Genomic DNA, 23,577 nt, shown 5'->3' on the forward strand with positions numbered 1-23,577 from the left:
CCGGACACGTCCGAGTACTCCGAGTCGCTGCGGAGGCGGTCACGAGGACTATCCGCGCGTCTGTCGCGATTAGCGCGCGTCAACTCCGGCAGACTCCGGCCGTCGGACTGTGGCTAGGCAGATGCCAAAGTCCTCGTGTCCGCACCGCGTGTCAAAGCCAGACGAAACGGAAGCGTAGGAGACTCGGTAACGCGGCGGAGGTTAGCTCGGGCACCTTCGTCAAACGCTTCGCAAAGCGAATATTCTCGAGCGAGCCTGCTCCTCCGCCGCTCCTCAGGCTCATCGTCCCAGGAACGATAAAGAAAGGAATGTATATATAAAGACGTTGGACGGAACAGATGGAAAAGACCGTTGGAGGGAGACGAAACGAACGATCCCTCGGAACCCCTCCCAACGTTCTAAACATAAAATGTAAATGCGAACGGAATGACTTGGAGCGAGTTCGATTGTTCGCGATCGTTCGATGATCTCGTGACGTCGATCCAGAACGTGGAATGACGTCGCGTAAAACGTGAAGTTGCAGTTTCTCCTCTTCTCTCGGTTCTCCGGTTTTTTTTTTTTGGAACGACGATTTTGGGTACTTCCCACTTGGTGACACGAGTCGACACGATTAGTCACGTTCTATCTTTGTTACTTACTGAATGTTAAGGGAATCTTAAAGCTATTTGTATTACCGGCTAAATCGTAATTTTTGTACAACAAATACTTTTTTTTCTCTTTCACAGATTCGAAATCCCTTTTCCAGAATTAAAGTACGCACATTAATACGTGTTTGGGAGGTGGAATTTATGCCGAGAACGACAAAAAATTTCGAAATTGAAATCTTAGGAAAAATTTTTTGTCGTTCTCGGCATAAATTCCACCTCCCAAACACGTATTAATGTGCGTACTTTAATTCTGGAAAAGGGATTTCGAATCTGTGAAAGAGAAAAAAAGTATTTGTTGTACAAAAATTACGATTTAGTCGGTAATACAGACGGCTTTAGGATCCCCTTAAGGCAGGAACGATATTTGTGTCGACTAATATTACTAGTATCCGTTTCTATCAGTATAAATTAACCTAAATTTCGGCCGGGTTAAAAATAACTCAATTTTTAACTTATTTTTCATTCTTTTCTTATGTCTGTTCAACTTGCTCAGTTCATCTTTTTTCTAATTCTTATGGCTGTTTGTAGATTAAGTTTAATTTCAGTTTAACTAACTTTTTATCTTTTTCTAGTTTTTAGAATTTAATTTCGATTTATCTTTAGAGGATAGAGAGAACCCTGAAACAATCACGAGTTTTGTCGAAACAAGAGCGAGAAAGAAGGATCTATAAAAATCGGAACATAAATTGAATGTAAGGGGAAAGCGACAGAAATACGCGCTTCTTTTAGGTACGTTTGGGTTGTCCCAATTTTCGCATTTCAGAAGCTAATTCATTTACGCTTCTGTCTTATTTTCTTCTTATATTTTTGTTTGACCTGAATCAGCGTCACACGATGTTGTTTTCTTGCCGGATCGCCTATGTCTAGTAAATTCTTAGCATTGCACCACACAGAATGCAGAATTTCTAGTAATTTACTAAAATACAAGTACTCTTAATCGTGTAAGAAAACACGCGTCGTGTGCCACTGGCTTTACACTTCGATCTTTATTTTTGCTAGGATTGTTGTTGAATAACAGCGAAGCTTATCGGAAATCCGATCGTTCTTGAACTCTGTCACGAACGGTTGTTGATTGGTATACCTCCAAGATCGTCGAAATGGCGACGTTTCTGTTTAGGTTTAGGTTATCACATCGTTGCAGATCGACGCACAAAACAGAACTTGTTGCGCGGAACAAGTAAACGAGAACGAGCGAGAACGAGGAAGACGCGATGTGTCGCTCGTGCCGTTCACATAGCTTCGGTCTATTGTTATTATTTATCAAGTCTGAGAACACACCTCACTTACATTATAGTGGATTATCGTCCCCCCCGGCCGGAAAGCGAAACAATCGAAATCGACGAATGACAATCACAACGTTTCTCTAAACTGACATGACGAGCGGTAATCCACGATAATCAGATACCGCATACAGCTGACGTGCGCGTTCATATAGCTTGGCGTGTATATATATATATATATAAAATATATATATGTATATATATATAGCCTCCCGCTTGCGCGGTGCAAGCGATTGACAGTACAAAAAAACCGCAACCAAGAATATAAAGCAGCCAGGAGGAAATATCTGGAATATATGAATTATTAAAAAAAGTCAACCCTAAATACCAGGGTTGAGTAAGTTACCTTTTTTTTAACTAATAAGTTAAGGTAAAGTTAACAGCCTCGAAAATTTAACTTAATTAAAATACAAGTTAATCCATAATGAAATTAATTGGATTAAAAGTTAAGTTAATAAAAAAAATAATTGAAAAGTCAAAAGTTAAATTTGATCCGAACGAACAACCAAAAAAGAAAAAAAAATTTGACCATTTTACATAATTTTTCGTATTTTTCCTTTCTCACAATATATTTATTAAAGAATTTGGTTATTTTTTTGTTCACAAGTAACGATTATACAATATAAAATTACTAAATTATATACTCATTATTTTCTCATATTGTATCTGAAAATTAACTTAAAAAAAAATCAAATTAAAAATTAATAGTTATCGAAAATGTAACTAAATTAAATTAAAAAGTATTATAAATTAAGATTCTAAAATGTAACTTAGTTAAGTTACAATTAATTAATTTTTTAACTTTTTAAATTAACTTTTATCTTTTTAATTTAGCACTATCCAACCCTGCTAAATACATTTTTGTAAACAATAAACAAGGGGAAATGCGAGAAACGCGGAAGAACATAATTGAAGGACTCCGACATTTTTTGCTGCATCGAAAATAATGCAAATAAATGTAGATAGTCGGTTAATTTATATCTTATTATCAATAAATATCTCTTATACGGCTCTGATAAAAGTTGTAAAAAATAAAATAGGAATTAGTACAAATAGAGAAAGAGAGAGAATAATTAAAGGAATACTGGAGCAACGGCTGAACTTGATCGATGTTGATAAAATAGATTTTCCAAGTAAAATATTATAATATTATATAAATATTCGGATATTATATTATTAAATTTATGATTTTTTATTATATAAGTGTGGCATAAATAAGTATGTATACTTGTAATGCTATAATGTGTCTTTTTACTTTTATATTGTCGCAAAATTATAACTCTTTTCTCTAAAGTTATCATATATCCTATATTTGATAACTTTAGAGAAAAAAGTTATAATTTTGCGGCAATATAAAAGTAAAAAGATATTATAGCATTACAAGTATACATACTTATTACTGTGATTTTATAAAATCACAGTACATATATTTACGAAATTAATAAATTATAAAATTAGTATATATTATCAGTTTCTTACTATTAATCACTTTAATTTGTAGTCGTGAACTTCCATAAAATCTGCAATTTTTAATAGTATCTCGTCGGACTAATATTCACTTAAAATAAAAATTTCCAGATAATATAATTTAATTTAATTTTTTGAATATTTTCTCGTTATAGTATTTTGAGTTGCGAATTTTGATATGGAAAGAAATAATTAACCTACGTGGTAATAGGAAACTGTAACTTACAATTTTTTTATTTCTCATACTGGATTGTATTTTTCTACAACTATAATTTGCGTTTTTTTATCATAGAGAAACCTGAAAGTGGACGTCCCGGTCTTTTTCGTGTATCAAATTTCGTAGGGTAATGTTCACGTTTTCGTGGTTCTTTTCCATGCTATTACGAGGGTTAGGCAAGAACGAAGAATCGAAGTTGATTATTCGTTTTTGATATGTACATGAGAAAGGCCGGAATGTCCATTCTCAGGTTTCTCTCTGCTTTTATTTTGAAGAAAGAATTTTTTATTCTATATAAAGAAAAAACGGAAAAAATGGAAAAATACGAAATGCATGTTTCGTCGGTATTACAGACGATTTCATCATTTTAACAAGACCTGTGTTCCAAAGTTGACTGCCAGCACTGGAAATCTATAGTGCACGTGACGTAAACTATAGCATTTCCAGTGCTGGCAGTAAATTTGGAACACAGCCCAAATCACATTTGAACAGTACGGTCACATGACCAATGCGATTGGTCAATTCTATCTCCATCCGAATCCATTTCTAGCATCTTGGATATAAGGACTACGTTCAGCAGAAAACCAACTTTGCAACTAATGTAAAATTCTTTGGCCGATATTCATAGCAGAAAGAAGCCTGAGGCCGGAATCAGACTACGCATTAAAGATTGAGATTGAAGATTGCAGATTGAAATTTGACCAATAAGGACAAAGAAATTTTAACTCCTATTGTTTTGATTGGTCAAATTTCAATCTTTCAATCTTCAATCTCACCTTGCTTTCCAGCAAGGACACAGTCAGACACTGTGTAACACAGTGAGTCGTTTCATCCTTGTTTAACGTTGGCAAACAACAAGGATAAAACGATTCACTGTGTTAGTCCGGATCTACAATAGGTGTTTTAAGATAATAGGTGCCTTAAGCCGTAAGAAATTGACCAATTACAGTCGAATCCGAGGGGAATAATCGACTGTGATTCGCCCATTTTTTATGGCTTAAGGCTTAAAACTATTGTAGATCCGGACTTAAACAGTGTCTGACTATGGCCGGTATTCATAGTCAGATCTTATATTTAAGACCGTCTTAAGTTCAGCCTTGAGGTGTCATGAACCAATCAGAAAGCCGCATTAGCGTCTTAAGACATTGGGCGAGTTCAAGACGGCAAAGCGGCTAGGCGTGCTTACCGAGCGATTGAATATGATTGGTTGGATCTATAAGTAACAACCAATTATGTTCATTTGCTTGGCGAGCAGGTTAGCCGCTTTGTCAAAAAAAAAAATGGCTGCGTTCAGCAGACTCAATAGTTTTGCAACCGTTTTATGATTCGTCACGCTGATTGGATTATACTTTTAGATTTAAAGGAATAGTCCTATCTCAGCGCAGAATCATAAAACGGTTGCAAAACTGTTGAGTCTGCTGAACGCAACCATTACTTAAGACGGTTTGAAATAAGAACCGACTATGAATACCGGCCTATGTCCTTGCTGGAAAGCAAGCTCAATCTTTGATGCCTAGTCTGATTCCGGCCTGATTCCGGCCTCAGAGCGTCATGCCCGGGATTTCAGAGCCCGGGAATCAAAAAATCATGGACATTACCGACGGGATCGTGGACACTGGCTACGTAATTCAATGTCCACGTTTTGTGGACATAGAGGCGCTTCAAAGTAAGGTTGCAGCTAAATCCCGGGCATGGCCACTCTCAGGCTTCTCTTTGTTCAATAGTCGGATCTTATTTTAAGACCGTCTCAAGTAATGTCTTAAGACGCTAATGCAACCTTCTGATTGGTTCGTGACATCTCAAGACCGAACTTAAGACGGTCTTGAATATAAGAACTGACTATGGCCGGTATTCATGGCTGTGTTCCAAAATTTACTGCCAGTACTGAAAATCTATAGTGCACGTAACGTGAACTATAGATTTTCAGTACTGGCAGTAAATTTTGGAACACAACCATAGTCGGTTCTTATTTCAAGATCGTCTCAAGTAATGTCTCAAAACACTAATGCGGCCTTCTGATTGGTTCGTGACATCTCAAGACCGAACTTAAGACGGTCTTGAATATAAGAACTGACTATGAATACCGGCCTTTGATACGATTGATTTGTACATTTGGGTCCAGCGAGGAAGAATTGCAAAGTTACTTTTTCTGCTGAACGCAATCAAGGCTTCGATCTAATGTTACATTCGTCGTACGACAAACGTAATATCAGCGTTAGATCTAAAAATAATTAAGCCAATCGGTGCAAAGTGCTTACTAATGCGGGGTCTACAATAGAAGTCGTAGCGATCGTAAGGTCTTAAGTCGTAGAAAATTGACCAATCACAGTCGAATATGAGAAGAATAATCAACTGTGATTGGTCAATTTTCTACGACTTAAGACCTTACGATCGCTACGACTTCTATTGTAGACCCCGCATTAAGTCGTAGAAAATTGACCAATCACAGTCGAATATGAGAAGAATAATCAACTGTGATTGGTCAATTTTCTACGACTTAAGACCTTACGATCGCTACGACTTCTATTGTAGACCCCGCATTAAGTCGTAGAAAATTGACCAATCACAGTCGAATATGAGAAGAATAATCAACTGTGATTGGTCAATTTTCTACGACTTAATGCGGGGTCTACAATAGAAGTCGTAGCGGTCGTAGGGTCTTAAGTCGTAGAAAATCAACTGTAGTTGATTATTCTTCTCATATTCGACTGTGATTAGTCAATTTTCTACGACTTCTATTGTAGATCCCGCATGTGATTGGTCAATTTTCTACGACTTAAAACCCTACGACTGCTACGACTTCTATTTGGTGCGTTCGGGTAGACGCTAATAGCACTACTCTGTCATTCTATCTTCGTTGTTTATTAGACGTAAAACAAGGATAGAATGACACAATAGCGCTAATAGCGTCTCCCTGAACGCATCTATTGTAGACCCCGCATAAGCGCTCGTGCTGAACGCGGCCAATGGCTGCGTTCAGCAGAACGTTTGTTTTGCAACTGTTGGAAGTTTCCTTCGCGCTAATTGGATCATACTTTTAGATCTAGAAGAATGGTCCTATCTCAGCAGACAATCATAAAACGGTTGCAAAACTGTTGAGTGAGCGTTCGCTGCTATTAACGTATTCTTCTAGATCTAAAATTATGATTGGATGATCTAAAAGAATACACCAATAACAGCGAGCGCTCACTCAACTGTTGAGTCCGCTGAATGAGCCCAATGTGTCTCTTGAATTCTCTAAATCGCGAGCGACGCATCTTCGTCAAGTGCGTGATTCGTGCTCGTTTTTCCCCTCATTACCCCTTTCCGCGCCGTTAAATCACCGCTTCTTGAGCGCACCGCGCACGAATGGACGAACGGACGGACAGGCGGCGGCGGCCATATTATCAGTGAGGTGTCAGTATTTTCCGAACGTGACGGGATTTTTGGGTGTGGATCGTGCGATTTCCTGTTTCGCCGGTTTAGTCGTGGGGTTAGTAGCGCGAGTGTGAGCGCCAGGCGGTCCAACGTCGTGGATGCGGTGCGTCACACGTGTCACGGGATCCACGGGTGCAAGAAGAATCAGGTTAATCAGGTAAGCGCGCGCGCCGTCGACGTCGCCCGACGTCGCCGACGTCGTCACGCGGGGCTTACGTTCGTCATTCTCCTCCTCCTCCTTCGCCGTCATCGTCGTGTCACGAAAAAAAGAGTTTAAGGCTCGATCGCCGAAGAAGGTCGAGTCATCGTCGTAGCGCCGGAGACGTTTGCGGGATTGTTGCCGGTAACGTCGGTTACGCGGCGATACATCCCGGTTACGTTCGATCCTCGTAGAGAATTGCATCTCGCGATCGGAAACGCGTGACGAGAAGAAGAGCCGGAGGACTCCCAGAGTCGGTCAACCGAAGGCGACTCGCGGGGTCGACCTCGTAACGACGACGCCGCGCCGGTTACCGCAAACTTACCTCTTTTTTCCTCGTTCTCGCAGTGCACGTTACAACTCGGAACGTGATATATCCCCGGGAAGGAACGAGGGAATCGAGGTTGGTTCGGTTCACCGGAAAACCGGTTCGATTGTACCGACGTCGGTTAAGCTAACTGCGTTTAACTTAATTTTCTTTTCTCTCTGTGTGCCACGTTTGCCAACGTCGATTCCGCCTTGCCATGATTTGGGCGGGTTGATTCTTCGTAGATCGTATATATGTACGTACATATATGTATATTAATGGATATTTAATTAATTGATAATCAACGATAATCGACTGATTCCTAATTGTTTCATTGTTTGACTTGTAAAGAAACAAAAAATTTAATTAAGTTCGACGAAACTCATTCAATTAGCAAATCATAACTTATTGTAATTCTATATTGAGGTTGGAAAGTAATTCAAGAAAAGAGCGACAGTTAATATTAACGTTTAATTAATTTTCTTTTGCTATATTAGAAATATAAGGGAATAAGAAATAATTTATTATTATATTAAGAGATATGGAATGATTTTTTTTACTATATTGAAGTTGAAGAGTGATTCAAGAAATAGAAAACGTAAATTTTGATCAAGCAAAGCGAATGTTGATAAATTATATTTTTCCTGCTAATTTAGAAATATAGGAGAATTAAGGATATGATTTATTATTGTACTAAAAGATGGAATAATTCTTTTTCTATATCAAGTTGAAAAACAATTCAGAAAACTGTAAATTGATCGAGTAAAGCGACTGCTAATAAATTGTTTTTCTTGCTCTTAAAAATATAGAGATGTGATTTAGTATTATACTTAGTATTAATTGTTAATAAATTGACGTTTAATACATATATTTTTTAATAATCACATTTATTAGTTACATTTATTTATTATAGTTATTAGAATATTTATATAGTTTAATAATTATATATTTCCTGCCAATTTAGAAATATAGGGGAACTAGAAATGTGATTTATTGTTATATTAAGAGATATAGAACGATAAATTGATTGATCAATCGGCTGATCTGGTTGCACCCGCATATTTTCCTTTTCCATCCATAGGGTGTCCCAAACTTGCCAGCACATATTTAAGACAAATATTGTGATGTTTTCGGCGTAAATATTTTGACGACTTTCCGTTAACGATTTAGAATGACAAACTGACAATAACGAACATTCTTCAATTAATCTCGAGCTACAATGAAAGTTTTCAATCTTATTATTAAAAGCCTAAATAACAGAAAACCTAAATAACTCGGGCTTCGATCTCACTATTAAATCCCAAGCGACAGTCTCCCAGTTTCGATCTTGCGATTGAAAACCTAGTGACAGAAATGACAAACACAACATCTCCAAGTTTATTTAAAGCCCGTTTTCACTATTTATAATTATGTAAATAGTAAAGGTTACTAAGAAATATTCATGAATGAATTTCAGTGATGAAATTTTTTATAACCTTTAATCTATAATAGTTTAGGTAACCATATATTATGAAAAGGCTTGTTGATGAATTTGATCATTTTACACTATACCGGATTAGCACATTAAAGGCTGCTTTATAAAGTATTAAATGCAGTGGCATAATATAATCAACTTTGACAATAAAATAATACATGTATATCTTGTCAAATAACGTGACGATGTTATCACAAATTGAATTGTTTAAAATATTTACATTTGTTACACTTATCTTTTTAGTTTTAACTTTTTAGTTTAGTATAATTCAGTGTAATCTAATCCAACGTAAAGTCTGTCACTCTACAACACATTAGAGATCGAAAAATTGAAAATTAGATTCAGCTAATCAGAATGAAACGAATTAAAATTAAAATTATCCGACTGGTTGAATTCCAGTTTCTAATCCACAATTCTCAGTTTCCAGAACGTAGTGTGACACGAATTTTATGCAAGTGACCAAATTTGGTACAAGAATCCATTAAGTAACTTGCACGAGCGACACCTTGTTTTATATAACACCTGGAGCACAGATTTAGAAAGGAATCGCCAGGTTGACAATTCCAGAACGCGTTGAATCGCGTTCTCCACTTTCGTTGCCCCTGATTACGCTTGTCAGCAGTCGTACTCATGATGACTGTAAGAACGGGACGGGAAGTGGTGTCGGGTGTTCCGCGGTTCGACACGTCCATCCCGAACCCATCTTGATACCCGCAATACGGGCGTCTTCACCTCTCACTAAATCGTACAGAGGTTACGGTGCACGATGGTATCCATCCGCACGTTCGCCCTGCGGCGCCTTTCTCGTTGAGAAATCCTTGGACGTTCATTCTCGTCGCACATGTAGCGTTTAAACGTGGTCGCCGCTAGTCCTGCGTTCGTGTCGATCACGATCGTCACGAATAACATAGGTACAGTTTGTGACGAAGAAAAGACACGAGAGGAGTACCGTTGTTGAAGCACGTTTCTCACACGGAGAAAATTAATTTGGCACGCTATTAATCGAAAACTTTATTAACTCCAATTTTTTTTCACGTGCAAATTTTTGTAATTTCTCTGCATTTTTCTAGCATTTTTTTCGACGATAAATTGGTGTACATATTACATGGAAAAGACGGCTAAAATATCTAAAAATTTGTTTTAGTTAAATACAGATCTAAAAATAATTTTGTTGGACTATTAAAATAATTATATAGGACACTCAATGTTGTTAAATAATGTCGTGTCAAATTATATCCAACTTGAATTATTTCTGTGACTCGCCATTGTTTCTGCTCAATATGTAGCTAATTTAACTAAAATAATAGCGTTAAACAATTTAACATAAGAAAATTTATTAAATTTAACTCAAATTTAGTTTATTATTTTTAAGTTTTACTAATTGCAGAAATGGATTGATTTACATTTTGACATACATGAAACGTTACGTGGAAAGAACGATTTTGCTAAATTATCTAAAACAATTTAACCATATACGGATCTAAAAATAATTTTGTTGAATCATCAAAATAATTATATAGAAACCTCAAGCATGATGAGCAATGCTGCAAAAAATTTAGATAATTTTAGCAGCTTTTTATCAGCTTAACTCATAATTATTTTGATGGTTGAACAAAATTATTTTTAGATCTAAATCCACTTAAATTTTTAAATACTTTTCCAAAATCGTTCTTTCCAGGCACAATTATTTTAAGACGTGAACTAATTGTGTTTTTAATTCTTTCTTGTTACACTTGTAAAAATAAGAGAATCGAACGTGCTAATGGTTATGAATTACACGTCTTTTAAAGAAAGCTGTCGACAGTTTTGAATTAATGTCTTTCGATCGTCAGATACGTTTGTATTTATTGGCCCGAAGTGACAGCGCTACGTTTCGACATTGTATATATATTTTCTTGGTGATGTCATCCGGTATTTTATTCTGCGGCGGAATTGAATCATCGCGGTCCTCTGTTTTTTTTTTTATGCGGAAAGGATTTATTATTCTCGGATACACAGACTCATACAATAAGGATTATCGCGGTAAACTGTATGGCTTCCTTCCGCATTGTTGATATTTCAATGACTGTCAATCTTAAATCTTATTTGCAGGTCGTTGTAAAACAAACGAAAATCTGGATGTTTATCTTTGACGAATAATTATTTAAGAGAGTGACGCAATATATAATGTCATTTAAATATACGTATAATTATTTAATTGTTTTTCATTTATCTCTCAGTACATTTATACACCTCTGTCGATGGCATTAAGTAAATCGGTTAAACAAACAGGAACATGTAGGTGCATTTATATTTAATTTAATTCGTTATTATATTATGTTGTTACACATGTAAAAAAAAAAATAAAAACGGTCTGCAAAAAAATATTCCTACAGTGCGATTAAGATCATAACAATTTTTTTAAGATCATAATTTTAAGAGTTAAGAAGTACGATTAAGATTATAAAAATTTTTAACACTGTAATCTCAAAAATTAAGATTATAATCTTAAAAAAAGTTTACGTTCTTAATTGTATTGTATTTATGTTTACATTCTTAATTGAGATAAAAATTGTTAAGATATTAATCTTAAGAATTAAGATTATAACAATTAGTTTTGAAATGAGTTTTTAAATCGCTGCTTTTTTCGTAGAATTCTGAATCTCAGACTCAATGACACACTAAATCGTATGTTCGGAAGGCAGAAGAATTGAGTACAACGGATTGGATTTTCTCTGAGGAAACATCGGTTTCCGGGCTTTGTTCCGCAAAAATCATCGTCGCGATTCTCTTGGAAGGAGACCGGACGTTCGTCACATAGGTCAGCTATTAATTACACGTGTATTGAACTCGGCGTACAGTTTAATTACAGCGATCTATGACCTTGCATCTCGTGTGACGACACTCACAAACAAATCTACCGTGTAAATTATCGCGCAAATAAAAAGTAGCCACTCTTAGGGAAATAATCATATAAAGGATTTATTTTACATTTTTATTTTACACTATTCTTTTATATTACACTTAAAATCCAAGTGTGTAAAAAGTGATTACAACATGTGTAATTAATTTTCCGTATAAAAGTGACACTATACGTTTAAATATGTAAATCTATTTTTGTATGTAGTTTATCTTTACACGGAAAGCTAATCGCACATACACATTGTAATCACTTTTTACACACTTTGATTTGCAGCGTACTTTATACGTTACGGCAAATTAAAAATTAATTACGAGGTTAAAAGATCAATGCGATCCGTAATCAGTAATCGATTAGAGTTTATCGATGAAATGAATCGGATTATTATTAGAACTATCGAGAATTCTCACGCATTTAACGATTAAGATATTCACATGTCTTACGTCGATTTCGAATTCTTTCGCGAAGACAAGATCTTTGTCGCGCCCGAATCGTTACATTTCATATAAATAGTAGTTACAGCTGAGCGTTAAGTGGCGTTAAATGGTGATAAGCATTTAAATGCCGGGACATGATTCCGTATATTATTTGCCCAATGTCAAGATCGCATCGAATGTAAACACGGGATGATAATTAAACAGTCGTATCTAGCCGTAAGATGTGACGGCTGTGATGCCCGTATCAGTACGACAAGGCTTTTGAAGCCTATTGATTGGCTGCATGACAGAATGGTTCTCGGACATCTCTATCCTGCAGCCAATCAATAGGCTTCAACAGTTTTGGATGCGTTCGAAGAAACTTTATTCGTTATATTATTTAGCACTACGAGATGTCCTCAGAGCTGCAGATAACGCTAACAAACACAATCATGATGTCACTAATGATAGCGTTTTACATCATAACTGCAGATTATCGACATTATATTCCTTCCAAGATAGTCAGAGAAGGAAAGGATAGCTTTTTTCCATTTTTACAAGTATCTTAAAATTATTTTGTTTTACCCAAATTTTCTTTGTTTACAAATGGACACACGTAGGAAACTTCACCGTGTTATTTCTCGCTTATGACATCATGATCCAATATGGCCGCAGTGACTACATAGGAGTTTTAATATCAGCTCGAGCAATCGCTAACGGAATTCGCCCTTATCGTAAAAGCGAATAAAACATTAGAGATTAATTAAGATAAATCGATAGCGCAGTTTGGTAGATCGATAGCGTATTTCTAATGCCTGGCCACGCTCGAGATACGATACGCTGTACAAATAAATGTTTTTAAACGGACGTGACGCTTGAACGATCGTGAATCGTAAAAGATATACTAATTGCCTGATGGTTTTTCATCTTTTTTATACCGTTTGTATCAGCAAGGTCGAACAGAATATCGTTTCATATCGTAGTTGCATAAATAGCTTCTCTAATACGACTATTAGGTGTCTCATACGTCATTATGATGACGTAACGCTTTGTTCATTGCTTAAATAATAACGAACATTTTACATTAACATAATTAATATACCCCGAGAAAAAAATATAATCAATTTTAATAAATATTTAGTTCAATACTGCCAACTAAACATTTACTTACAATAAATAAATATTTGTTCAGTAAAAAAAATGATTGTTAATTCAAATTAATGTTTCTTGTATCAAATAAATATATCTTTATACTTATTAAATATTTAGTTAGCAGTATTTAATTAAATATTTATTAAAATTGACTATATTTTTTTTTTCAGTGTAATAATCGTCATAATAATTTCTTAATAATTTTCATCCAGTTGATTAATCTTTTCAGACCTGTCTTGAATGTCACCATGATAAAAAAATACTAGACCATGTTAAAAAAAATTTTTAATTCAAAGGCACTTTAATAAGTAATTCATAATACTAAAAATTGTTTTTTTCAAAATTTTGACTTTTCCAACATACGTTTTTATATACTTTTGATTTCAGGTGATAGAACTAAATAATTTCAATGGATGTCTTCAAATTTGATGTACGTTACAAGGTACACAGGGTCTGAAGGGATTAAAGTATTTTGATTAAGAGGAATTCCTTTAAATTGCCATAATTATTTTATTCATCCTTCCGGTTGCCGTTATCGATAAATGGCGCGTATCCCATTCTCCGCGTCGTCGACCTTTCGACGAGTGCGCGACGAGAGCCGAGAGGCGAGAGATAACGGACGGTTCAACGAACGTCTGGACGGTGGGTTGGGTCCTAGATGATAAAGGGGGAATGCTAGACGACGGGACAGATCACGACGATCGGACACTCCTCGGTGATCGCGGCGGATGTCGGTCACGCGGAGGATTTGCATTACAACCCGTTGTCCCCCTCCCTGCGGCTCGTCGTCCGGGTTTTAAATCCGGCGCTGGAAAGAGCCAGACGGAGATCAAAGGGGGGATTACGAAAGTTTACCGAAAGATTGGCAAGCTCGCGAACATTAGAGTAACGAGTGGTAACAGGTAGTTGAATGCCCGTGTTACAGCCCGCATCCAAGGCGTGTACACGCAACGACAGGCTTATGTAACCTTATATGGCTGACTGTTATTCCTACATTGAAAAAAAAATTTATTATTAATCCTAATAAATGTTTTTTGAATATTTATAAGTAAACGTTTACTGACTTTTGACATATATTTATTTGATACAAGAATCATTAATTTGATTTAACTATCGGTTTTTTTTTATTGAGTAAATATTTATTTACTATAAGTAAATGTTTACTTACAAATATTTAAAAAAATATTTATCAAGATATAGTAAATTTTTTTCCAGTGTACACGAAAAGAATTATTTTATTGAAGTATCTAAAAATTTAGCTAGATGTAAATTTGAAAATAATTTTGTTTGACCTATCAAAATAATTTTATAACAAAGCTCAAGAGCTGATTCTTTATTATAAAATTATTTTGGTTGTACAAAATTATTTTTCAAAAAAAATTATAATTTCGAAACGATATTTTCTTCTTTCATATATTAAGTGCAGAAAATGAGGTCAATCCTGCATTAATTCTTACATAAAATAATTTTTATTTACGTAGAGATTTATTTTATACACCGGATGTAGGGTGACGTGGGTATTAAGAATTCTTTGCATAATTGTTTCTTGTGCAACAAGATATATCTATTTCTATCTTCTATATCTATCTTCTAGTTTACGATAATGATGATAATAATAATTAGCTGCACAATTGTGAAACTTGTCACTGAAGGGCCGCATCTTCATTACGGTGAAAGTAACTCATCTAACAATGAGTTTGCATCCGGTATTTAATGCGTCGCTGGTAATTAAAATTAACTATTGTGACGTTAAAATTCTTGTGTGAATTAATTACGTTGTCAATAAAGATTATAATCTTATTATTTAATAAAAAGACGTTTTTATATATATTTTATATCATTATTTTTATTATTTTTTTCATTGCTACTCTCTAAATCTGAATCAGTGGATAATCACTGATATCAGTGCCAAGTATGCCACTGGTAATCAGTGAATTAAATGTGAGATCCCTAACCTAGCTAATCTTTATTATGTGATCTAACTAACTTGTTTTAGTGCTTAAATTTAATGAATATGGTATTGGAAGATTGAAATTAACGTGCAAATATTAGTATTTTATATAACGCTCTCTCTCTCTCTCTCTCAAACATTTTTTCTTTTTTAGTTGAACTTCACTGATTATCAGTGTCAAGTATGCCACTGGGTAATTAGTGACTATCCACTAATTCAGATTTAGAGAGTATTTACATTTTTATAATTTCCTTTTTCTTGAATTTTTTTGAATTAATTAAAATACGTTATATATTAATTAAAATAACAATATATCGCCGTGAATTGTAAAATGGTTATTTAAATTCATTTATATATACATAAAATTTTATACATGATCTTATTATTTTAATATATTTCACGACTGCGAGGAGGAAGTTTACGCAATCTTTGTGCATACGTCAACATCGTTGTTTATAAAATCTTTATTATTATGATTTATATTATACTTAAAATAGCGTGACGAATCGCAATGTTCGCAGAACAGTATCTCGATATCAATTAGAATCGATGATAAATCCTTTGATGGAATTATCTATTTTTAATCTCGTGTTAAGTGTAGACTTCACTTTTCAGAAGAAGTTTCACTTAAAGTTTAATTAACGTTGTGTAATTTAATTTTATCTAAAAATCATGTGTGATTAAAGTTTAGAAAATTAAACTAGGATCTATCTTCAAGGATTTATCAGCGTTCTGATAACATTCACAATTGACAACGAATGATATACATCGCTTGTTGCGAACGCATTTCCGCACATAAAGTCAATACTCATTGTCAGCTTTTTTAAAGTCTGATTTATATCGGATTAATTACATGCATATGTCTATGTCTGATACAGAATGATTTAATTGATGTTCTATAGAAACATACATGATTTAACATCTTATTTAACATCTCAAGATCTAGTCGATTCTGTTGTAATTAAACGTTTGATCAAATGCTGTAATTATCTGCTAACATGTTTGAACGTTATGACATTAACAAGGTATAAAGAGTATAATTTTCAATGATGGTATCACGATACCAGATGCTGTCTAAATATGAAAATCACGTGAAGACTTCATCCATGTATCCAAAGAATTAGAATATGACGAATTCGAATGCGCTTCGCAAATTCGAGCATATCAATTATTTTCATTTAAGGAACTCGATTTTAATCAATATTCTATGTCTGTTTCAGAGGGATAATTTCGCCGTTTAGCACGAAAAACCACAACTGCCACGATGCCGAAATCGGTATGTATCACACTTAAAATATCTTAAATTATCTTATTAGTATTAAAATTTTTGGAGATGATTTTAGAAGAAGACGATTTTATAATCTAGGACATTAATCCATAATTGGTTTCTGATAAAAAATCTTGAAACGCAACAGTACTCACTTTAATAATTAACAGTAATCCAATATTTTGTATTATTGTTGTGAGAAAAGATTTAAAAGAATGAGAAGCAAGTGAAAGACATTAGGAAAAATACTGGGAAGATATTATCTGAAAATAATTCAAGTAATAAGCTCAATAGATAGTAAATCAATAACATAATAAAAGGAGGATTAATAAGTCAAGCTGGATGGTCGTGCTAAATTAATAACAATCAAATATTAAATACACACACACACACACACACACACACACACACACACACACACACACACACACACACACACACACACACACACACACACACACATTCATTGCGAATGTCTCTGTGACAATGACTCATTGTCACACAGCCACTCACATTAGTTATAACATTTTCCTGACAGCCAATATACAACAGTATGGCTCTAACTTAGTTTTAACGTAGACAGAAATAGTTGTTTTAACGTAGACAGAAATAGTCTTTTGGAAATAGACTGTAATCGCGATTGTTCATTGCAAGACAACTCAATGAGAAGAATAGGGGGACATTTTTCATCTTCACCAGACCTTTATATCAAGAAATTCAACAAAGAACTCTAAAATTTGAAGTATTTATTAAATTTATATAATGATTTGTTAACTGCGCGGAGAATAACCTTTTGATGGGTCGGAATGTTATGTTTGCGTTGCAAGAATTTTAATTTTTAGACCTTATGTTTCTAATCTTTATTATATTGTTTTGAAATCGATAATTGATTATTATTAATTTGGTACGACCCAGGAGATCATTAGCTCCCCTTTCATTAACTCATTGATATATTATCCGAATATTACAATTGCGATTTTTTTTTTTGCAATTTTATTCGCAGAATACCGTCGAATCGAGCTTTACAATACCTATCTAAAACGTCACGCGTTCACTTTGTAGTAATTTCTTGCGATAAGATAGGTATTCGACTTGTTCGCACGACTTGTGACGGCCATACATCTCGCGATGTTGGCAACATTTGAGCTTTTCAAAAGTCAAATTAATCGACTCCGTGAAATAAGAAAATAGAGAAGAATTGTAAACTGATAAAATTAAGAAATCTACAGAAAGTGAAGCTGATCTCAGTTTAACTCCTGAAAGATTTCGTTCGTTCGGAGAGGAAGCGGAAAAGACGAGGATCAACTGATATTTTAATTAATTTAACTCGTAACTGGGACGTATAGATCCTGGTGATCCTGGAACATTTTTCTAATTATCGTACTATATTTATGCTAATTGTAAGTCAAGTGTTGCAATTTTTTATATAGTTGAAAATTTTCAAACTTAAAACTAATAACAAAAAACTTTAGTGGGTCCACATGTTCTTTTAACGTTACAAAAACTATGTGCTTCTGTTACGGGTTAATTTTTGTCGCTTTTTTTTTTGTAAATCACAAACATATGCATGATACTCGTAATTTGGTGTAATTAAACTGATGTCGGTGACCGGATAGACATGCATACTTTGCACTTGATGTTCGAATAAAACGGAAGAAGATACACATCTTTCTGTTCGATACAGCAAAGCAATGAATGATGAACGGAATCTGTGTTATTTCCTGCAGGCCATGAAGGTACACCGCTTTTAAGACGGCTTTATCTTCTTTTTTAACATTATTACGCAAGATATCTTTTATTACAATCAGCGGTAATAAACACTCGTGAGCAAAAATAACCATTATGCAGAAATAACCATGTGTTGTGACTCGTCTGCCATTCACGACTGAATTTCTTTTTTATGTAACTTCATTATGTAATTCGTGACACGTATACAAAAAGACAATGGTCTTCCAAGTCGCGTGTAAGTCTATTTCTTTTTGGATTAAAAAAGAAACTACTTTCCCATTTAATTCTCCGCACAATCGAACGTGGTTTCACGCTCTTTCACGAAATTCGAATTGTTTACGTGAAACGAGCGATCGTCTATTTAAATCAAGATACTTATTTACATAAAACTGAAGCGATTGCGTTGCATAACGCGAAACTGATTTAAAGCCGCAGCACAAACTTTTGCATAACGCATAAGAAAATTAAGAGTCCTTTATTTTCATCCCTAGAATGAAAATAAAAGACTGCATCAATACAGACTTTTGCATAACACTGCATAACACATGAAGTCGTGATCAAACTATAGATTGAGATTGAGATTGGAATTTAATCAATCAAAGCAAAACTCACTAAACTTGAGATTGTTTTTTCTTTCTTTTTATTGGTTAAATTCCAATCCAATCTCAATCTCTAGTCTGATTATGGCAGACGTAAGGCATAAGAAAATCAACTAATCAGTGTATGAAATAAAAGACTGATTAATTGATTTATTATGTCTTATGCGTTATATAGCGTAAAGCTTGTCATACATGAAATGTATAACAGAGCATAAGCATAACAGCGACTTTATGCAGCTTATGTCATTTTGTGCGCTCTTGAGGGCTCTTACACTGAGAGAAATGTTTTGTGTGATGTCTTACAAAAATTTTCTTACTATTTAATTAAAAAATTTTATTGTTCTAACAATTAAATTTTGGTTAGGACAAAAAAATTTTTTAATTAAAAAATAAGAAAGTTTTTGTAAGTCACACATCAATAAAACAAATGGTTATTCATAGAAAACATTTCTCTCAGCGTATAAGACCGGAGAACAGACCTTTGCATAACACGTAATGCATAAAGCATAAGAAAATCAATCAGAATCTTTTATTTCATGGAAAGGAAGGAAATGAAGGACTTCGATTGATCCATTTTCTTAGGTATTATTTATTGCGTTATATATAAGTTTGGACTACGGTCTAAAGGACTTTAAACGGATATAATTATTAAGGATTCTCGAAATTAAAGGACTTTGATAGGTAATTCCCTTCTGCGTTATGCATTATGCAAAAGTCTATGCTACAGTCTTATAAACTCGAGGAAAAAAATCAAGTACTGAATTATTTCCATCGTTCTTGGTCTTAAAAGTCGAGCGGAAAATAGCATCAACGATCGCTGAGACGAATCTAAAATTTTCATTCTCTTATTTTATTCATTGCGCCTTTCAATCGGATATCTCGTGCCGTGTATAGGTCGGCGACGTAAGGAATGATGTGTCGTAACGTGAAAGGCATCGGCCTTTAACGCATCCGAGAGGTCGTCGAGTGTCCTACTCGCTCGACTGCCGGAAGCTTTTGGACTTTGCGCATTTATTTTTTGAGAGAAGAATTTTTTTTTTCAGAACGCTAGTTTTCACGCAACTCTATGCGACTCGTAACGATCAGACGATCAGGACGAGAGGCATAAAAATTGAACCGACAAAAATTGATTGCGTTCAGCAGAAAAAGCAGCAACTATTGTAAGATTTTTTAATACAATTTGTTCTTGCCCCCCTTAATTCCTCACTGGATCTAAATGTATATACATTGAAAGAAAAGTGTTTGGTATTTGTGACATGTAGGTAGGATAATTATGGTTAGAAACTCTACTTTATGTAGTTATTACTGCTGTAATGTTAGTAATAGTAACTATATATGTATACTATACTTTTCTTAAACACGAAAAAATTGTACTATAAATTATGATAATTTTAAATATTAATATAACAAAATATCAAGATAAAAGTAAATAAAATAAATATTTTTATTCGTTAAATGCAATCGCAATTGTAGAGATGTAACTTTTTTATTTTTTATTAAACTTTTTTATTAAAATCATTTACTATTTATATATGATAATAATACTAAAAATATGTTAAGAAAAAATTAAAGATTTCTAAGCAATGTGACTTATTTATATCACAATTGACTATATTTGCATGTTAAAACAATTATAAATATGTATTCTCAAAAAAGATTATAAGTTATAGTTAAATTATGGTAATTTGCAAGAATCTTACAACAGTTGCAAACTGTTTTTTCTGCTGAATGCAGCCAGATATCTCGGACCTTGATGTCATAGCTGATGTCGCAAATAAAATTGATAGTACCATTAGGTAACGCTATAAGACTCGTAGCGTCATTGAAACGCCCATTGAACAACGTTAAATCCATGTCACATCCATTAGAAATTGAAAATTGCGAATCGGATATTAGAATCCAGCCAATTAAAACGGATTAAAATTAAAATGATCTCTAACTGGTTTAATTCTAATTTTCAATTCGTAATTCTCAATCTCCAATGCGTAGTGTTATACGGATTTTATGCTAAGGGGTGACCAATCGTCCAAAATTAGGAAGGACAGTCCCAAATTTTAACTCTTTATCCCACTTTACAACACGTCCTAAATTAAGGACATGATTATGAATTTTCCCTTTTTTAAATGCGAAAGTATTAAGTACACTGAGAAAAAAAATTTGTTCAACTAACTAAACACATTTAGCAGATTTGGTTAATTCAACAAATTTTATTTAATTGAATTTAATCTTAATCTGCTTAACAAGCTGTTCAATGTTAAACAGACTACGGTTAAATTCGATTAAATAAAATTTGTTGAATTAACCAAATCTGCAAACAACTAAATGTGTTCAGTTAGTTGAACAAATTTTTTTCTTAGTGTATGGAATATAATTTTTAAGTAACGTGTGAAGAATTTTATGATTTTTTATTTAAAACCCAGATATTATAACATTCAGTAGAAAAGTGTAATTTAAAAAAATAAAATGTGATCTCGTAACTTGATGTATTTTTAGTTATAAGTTATTAGTTATTTACAAATATAATATTATATGTGTTTGACTAACAATTTTAAAAAAACGTTCATCTGTTAAATTTTAATTACAATTAATATTGATTTTTTTTAAATATCCCTTTTTCCCTTTTTAAAAAATTGATCACTTTACTTTATATCCGTATCAGACTGAAGATTGAAATTGAATTTAATCACATCGAAGCCAATTCATTAAACTTGATGATTTTCTTTCTTCTAATTGAATTCTTGTGATTAAATTCAATCTCTATCTCTAATCCGATATGGGCATTACAACGTCGATCTCGTGAAACAGGATCCTGCTCGTTCGCCGGGACATCCTGCGTTAACTCGATACGAATAGCATGCAGCCGCGCCACATTCTCTACGCCTACGCTCCGTATTGTACCAGGAACGCAATCTGACTGTCGCACAGAGATGAATAAATAACGCGCGCGCGTTTGAACTTCCTCGTCCTCGGGAAGTCCGTCGGCAGAAGGGAAAAAATTATGCAACGAATCAGCGTGCTCGCGCGCGTGATGAGAGGACGGTTGCAACGGTCGCTCGCTCGCAGCAGTTCGCACTTCGCAAATCGGTCGGGCGGTTTCCGAAAAACGCGTTGAGCCAGGCGGAGTCGGTTCCTTTCGCGGCACCCGGTATCTGCCGGCGCGCGCGGCGCGCCGTGATTGGTCGCCGTTGTCGCGCCGCCGATCGGCATGTCCCACGTGACCACGCTCGCGCCGCCGCGGAATTCAGAGCGGGAGAAGCGTTGCAGCGTTGAGCGTCGCGTGGAAGAAGGGGGAGATATAGCTGGCAGTTGCACTTGTGTTTTGTATTTCGGACCCATTGTCCGGAGACCGGCTTGAAGGCCGATCGCGTTAGCTCGTTTCGCTCGATCACGTCAATTTTGCATCATCGATTAAGTACTGTCACTGTGTCGCGTTTCGAAGTTTCTTGTGTTCGCCGAGTACTCTCTTCGCGACGTGATTTTCGCAATTTTCGATTCTCGCTGTGCGCCGTGAAGGTGTTCGACGAATCTCGCAGACATGGTTGCCGGCGGCAAGATGGTAAGCCGGCCGTTACCGGCGCGACTAGTTTGAACTTCATTCTGTATACTGGCGATAGAAATATATCGAGATTGCGGCAATTTTGCGGAACAGGCTTGCCCTCGAAGAAACATCTCGCAGTTAGATTTCTTGTTTTCACGAGATATCGATCAAATGTCCATTTCTATCAATATAGATTGGTTTCAATTTCGGTTTAATTTACTTTGATCTTTTTCTAATTCTAAGAATTAAAAAAAGATAAAGGTCTCTATTTTCTGTTATTTTTAACAACGCCGGTATTGCGCGAGTTTTATATATAGTAAAAGAATTACGCAACGATAACAAAGAAAAATAATGTATGCAAGCAATAATTACTTTGTTTCAAGTATTTCAAAAATATCATATATTCGCAAATATTACAACTTCACAAGTTAAATTTATTCAAAATATATTCTGAATCCTAATAATTTTAATATTTCATCAAGATCAGTAAATTAAAATAAATTCGATTTGCTTATTACATGAAGTAGATCATTTTCGATCAATTTTATGATATTCTTCAAAAGAAAATAAATACATAGTGAGTTTTTCTAAAATTATTAATAAGTATGTTAAGATTAATTATTATCAAGAAAACATTCTTTTTAAAGATAATCGTTATTTAAAAAGTAAGAAAGTAAATTGAGTAGTTTTCTCAACAATATTTGAACAACATATCTCAGTGATATTTCTCTTTACCGGCACTGTCATTAATACCCGTTTTTACCAATGTATAGATTAACTTTAATCTCGATTCAACTTACTCATCTTTTTCTAATTCTTAGAACTAGATGAAGATTAAGAGTTAATTGAATCGAAATTAAAATTAAATTACATTTGTACACTGAAAAAAAAGATTGGCTGCTGCAGCAAATTAGATGGTAAAATATGGCATAGCATTTTTAATTGGTTACGGCAGCCAATTTTTGGTTGTGTTAGCCTATCAAAATCCTTTACTGACATTGCGGATCGGCTAACGCAAC

At 34.5% G+C, this 23,577-nt stretch overlaps 2 protein-coding genes across 5 annotated transcripts in view; one reads left to right on the forward strand and one right to left on the reverse strand.

The window, feature by feature from the left end:
• Window positions 1–2,082, reverse strand: part of Herc4 (HECT and RLD domain containing E3 ubiquitin ligase 4) — a 9,333-nt gene extending 7,251 nt beyond the window's left edge. Inside the window, exon 1 of one of the 3 annotated variants that reach the window (XM_018461685.1) lies at window positions 1,935–2,082. The gene's annotated coding sequence lies outside the window, so the exon portion shown is untranslated. The other 2 variants (XM_018461684.1, XM_018461683.1) reach the window with 2 other exon arrangements.
• A 4,878-nt stretch (window positions 2,083–6,960) lies between these two features.
• The window catches only part of Moe (moesin), a 39,005-nt gene continuing 22,388 nt past the window's right edge, over window positions 6,961–23,577 (forward strand). The window contains exons 1-2 of one of the 2 annotated variants that reach the window (XM_018461713.1): window positions 6,961–7,185; window positions 16,647–16,702. In XM_018461713.1, the coding sequence (XP_018317215.1) occupies window positions 16,691–16,702 (12 nt within the window). In that variant the 5' untranslated portion in view covers window positions 6,961–7,185; window positions 16,647–16,690. Of the gene's footprint in view, window positions 7,186–16,646; window positions 16,703–22,394; window positions 22,577–23,577 lie in introns of those variants that run through there. The other variant, XM_018461712.1, reaches the window with a different exon arrangement.

Source organism: Mycetomoellerius zeteki, unplaced genomic scaffold (genome assembly GCF_001594055.1).
Source record: "Mycetomoellerius zeteki isolate Tzet28-1 unplaced genomic scaffold, Tzet1.0 scaffold126, whole genome shotgun sequence".
NCBI classification, from domain to species: Eukaryota; Metazoa; Arthropoda; class Insecta; order Hymenoptera; family Formicidae; genus Mycetomoellerius; species Mycetomoellerius zeteki.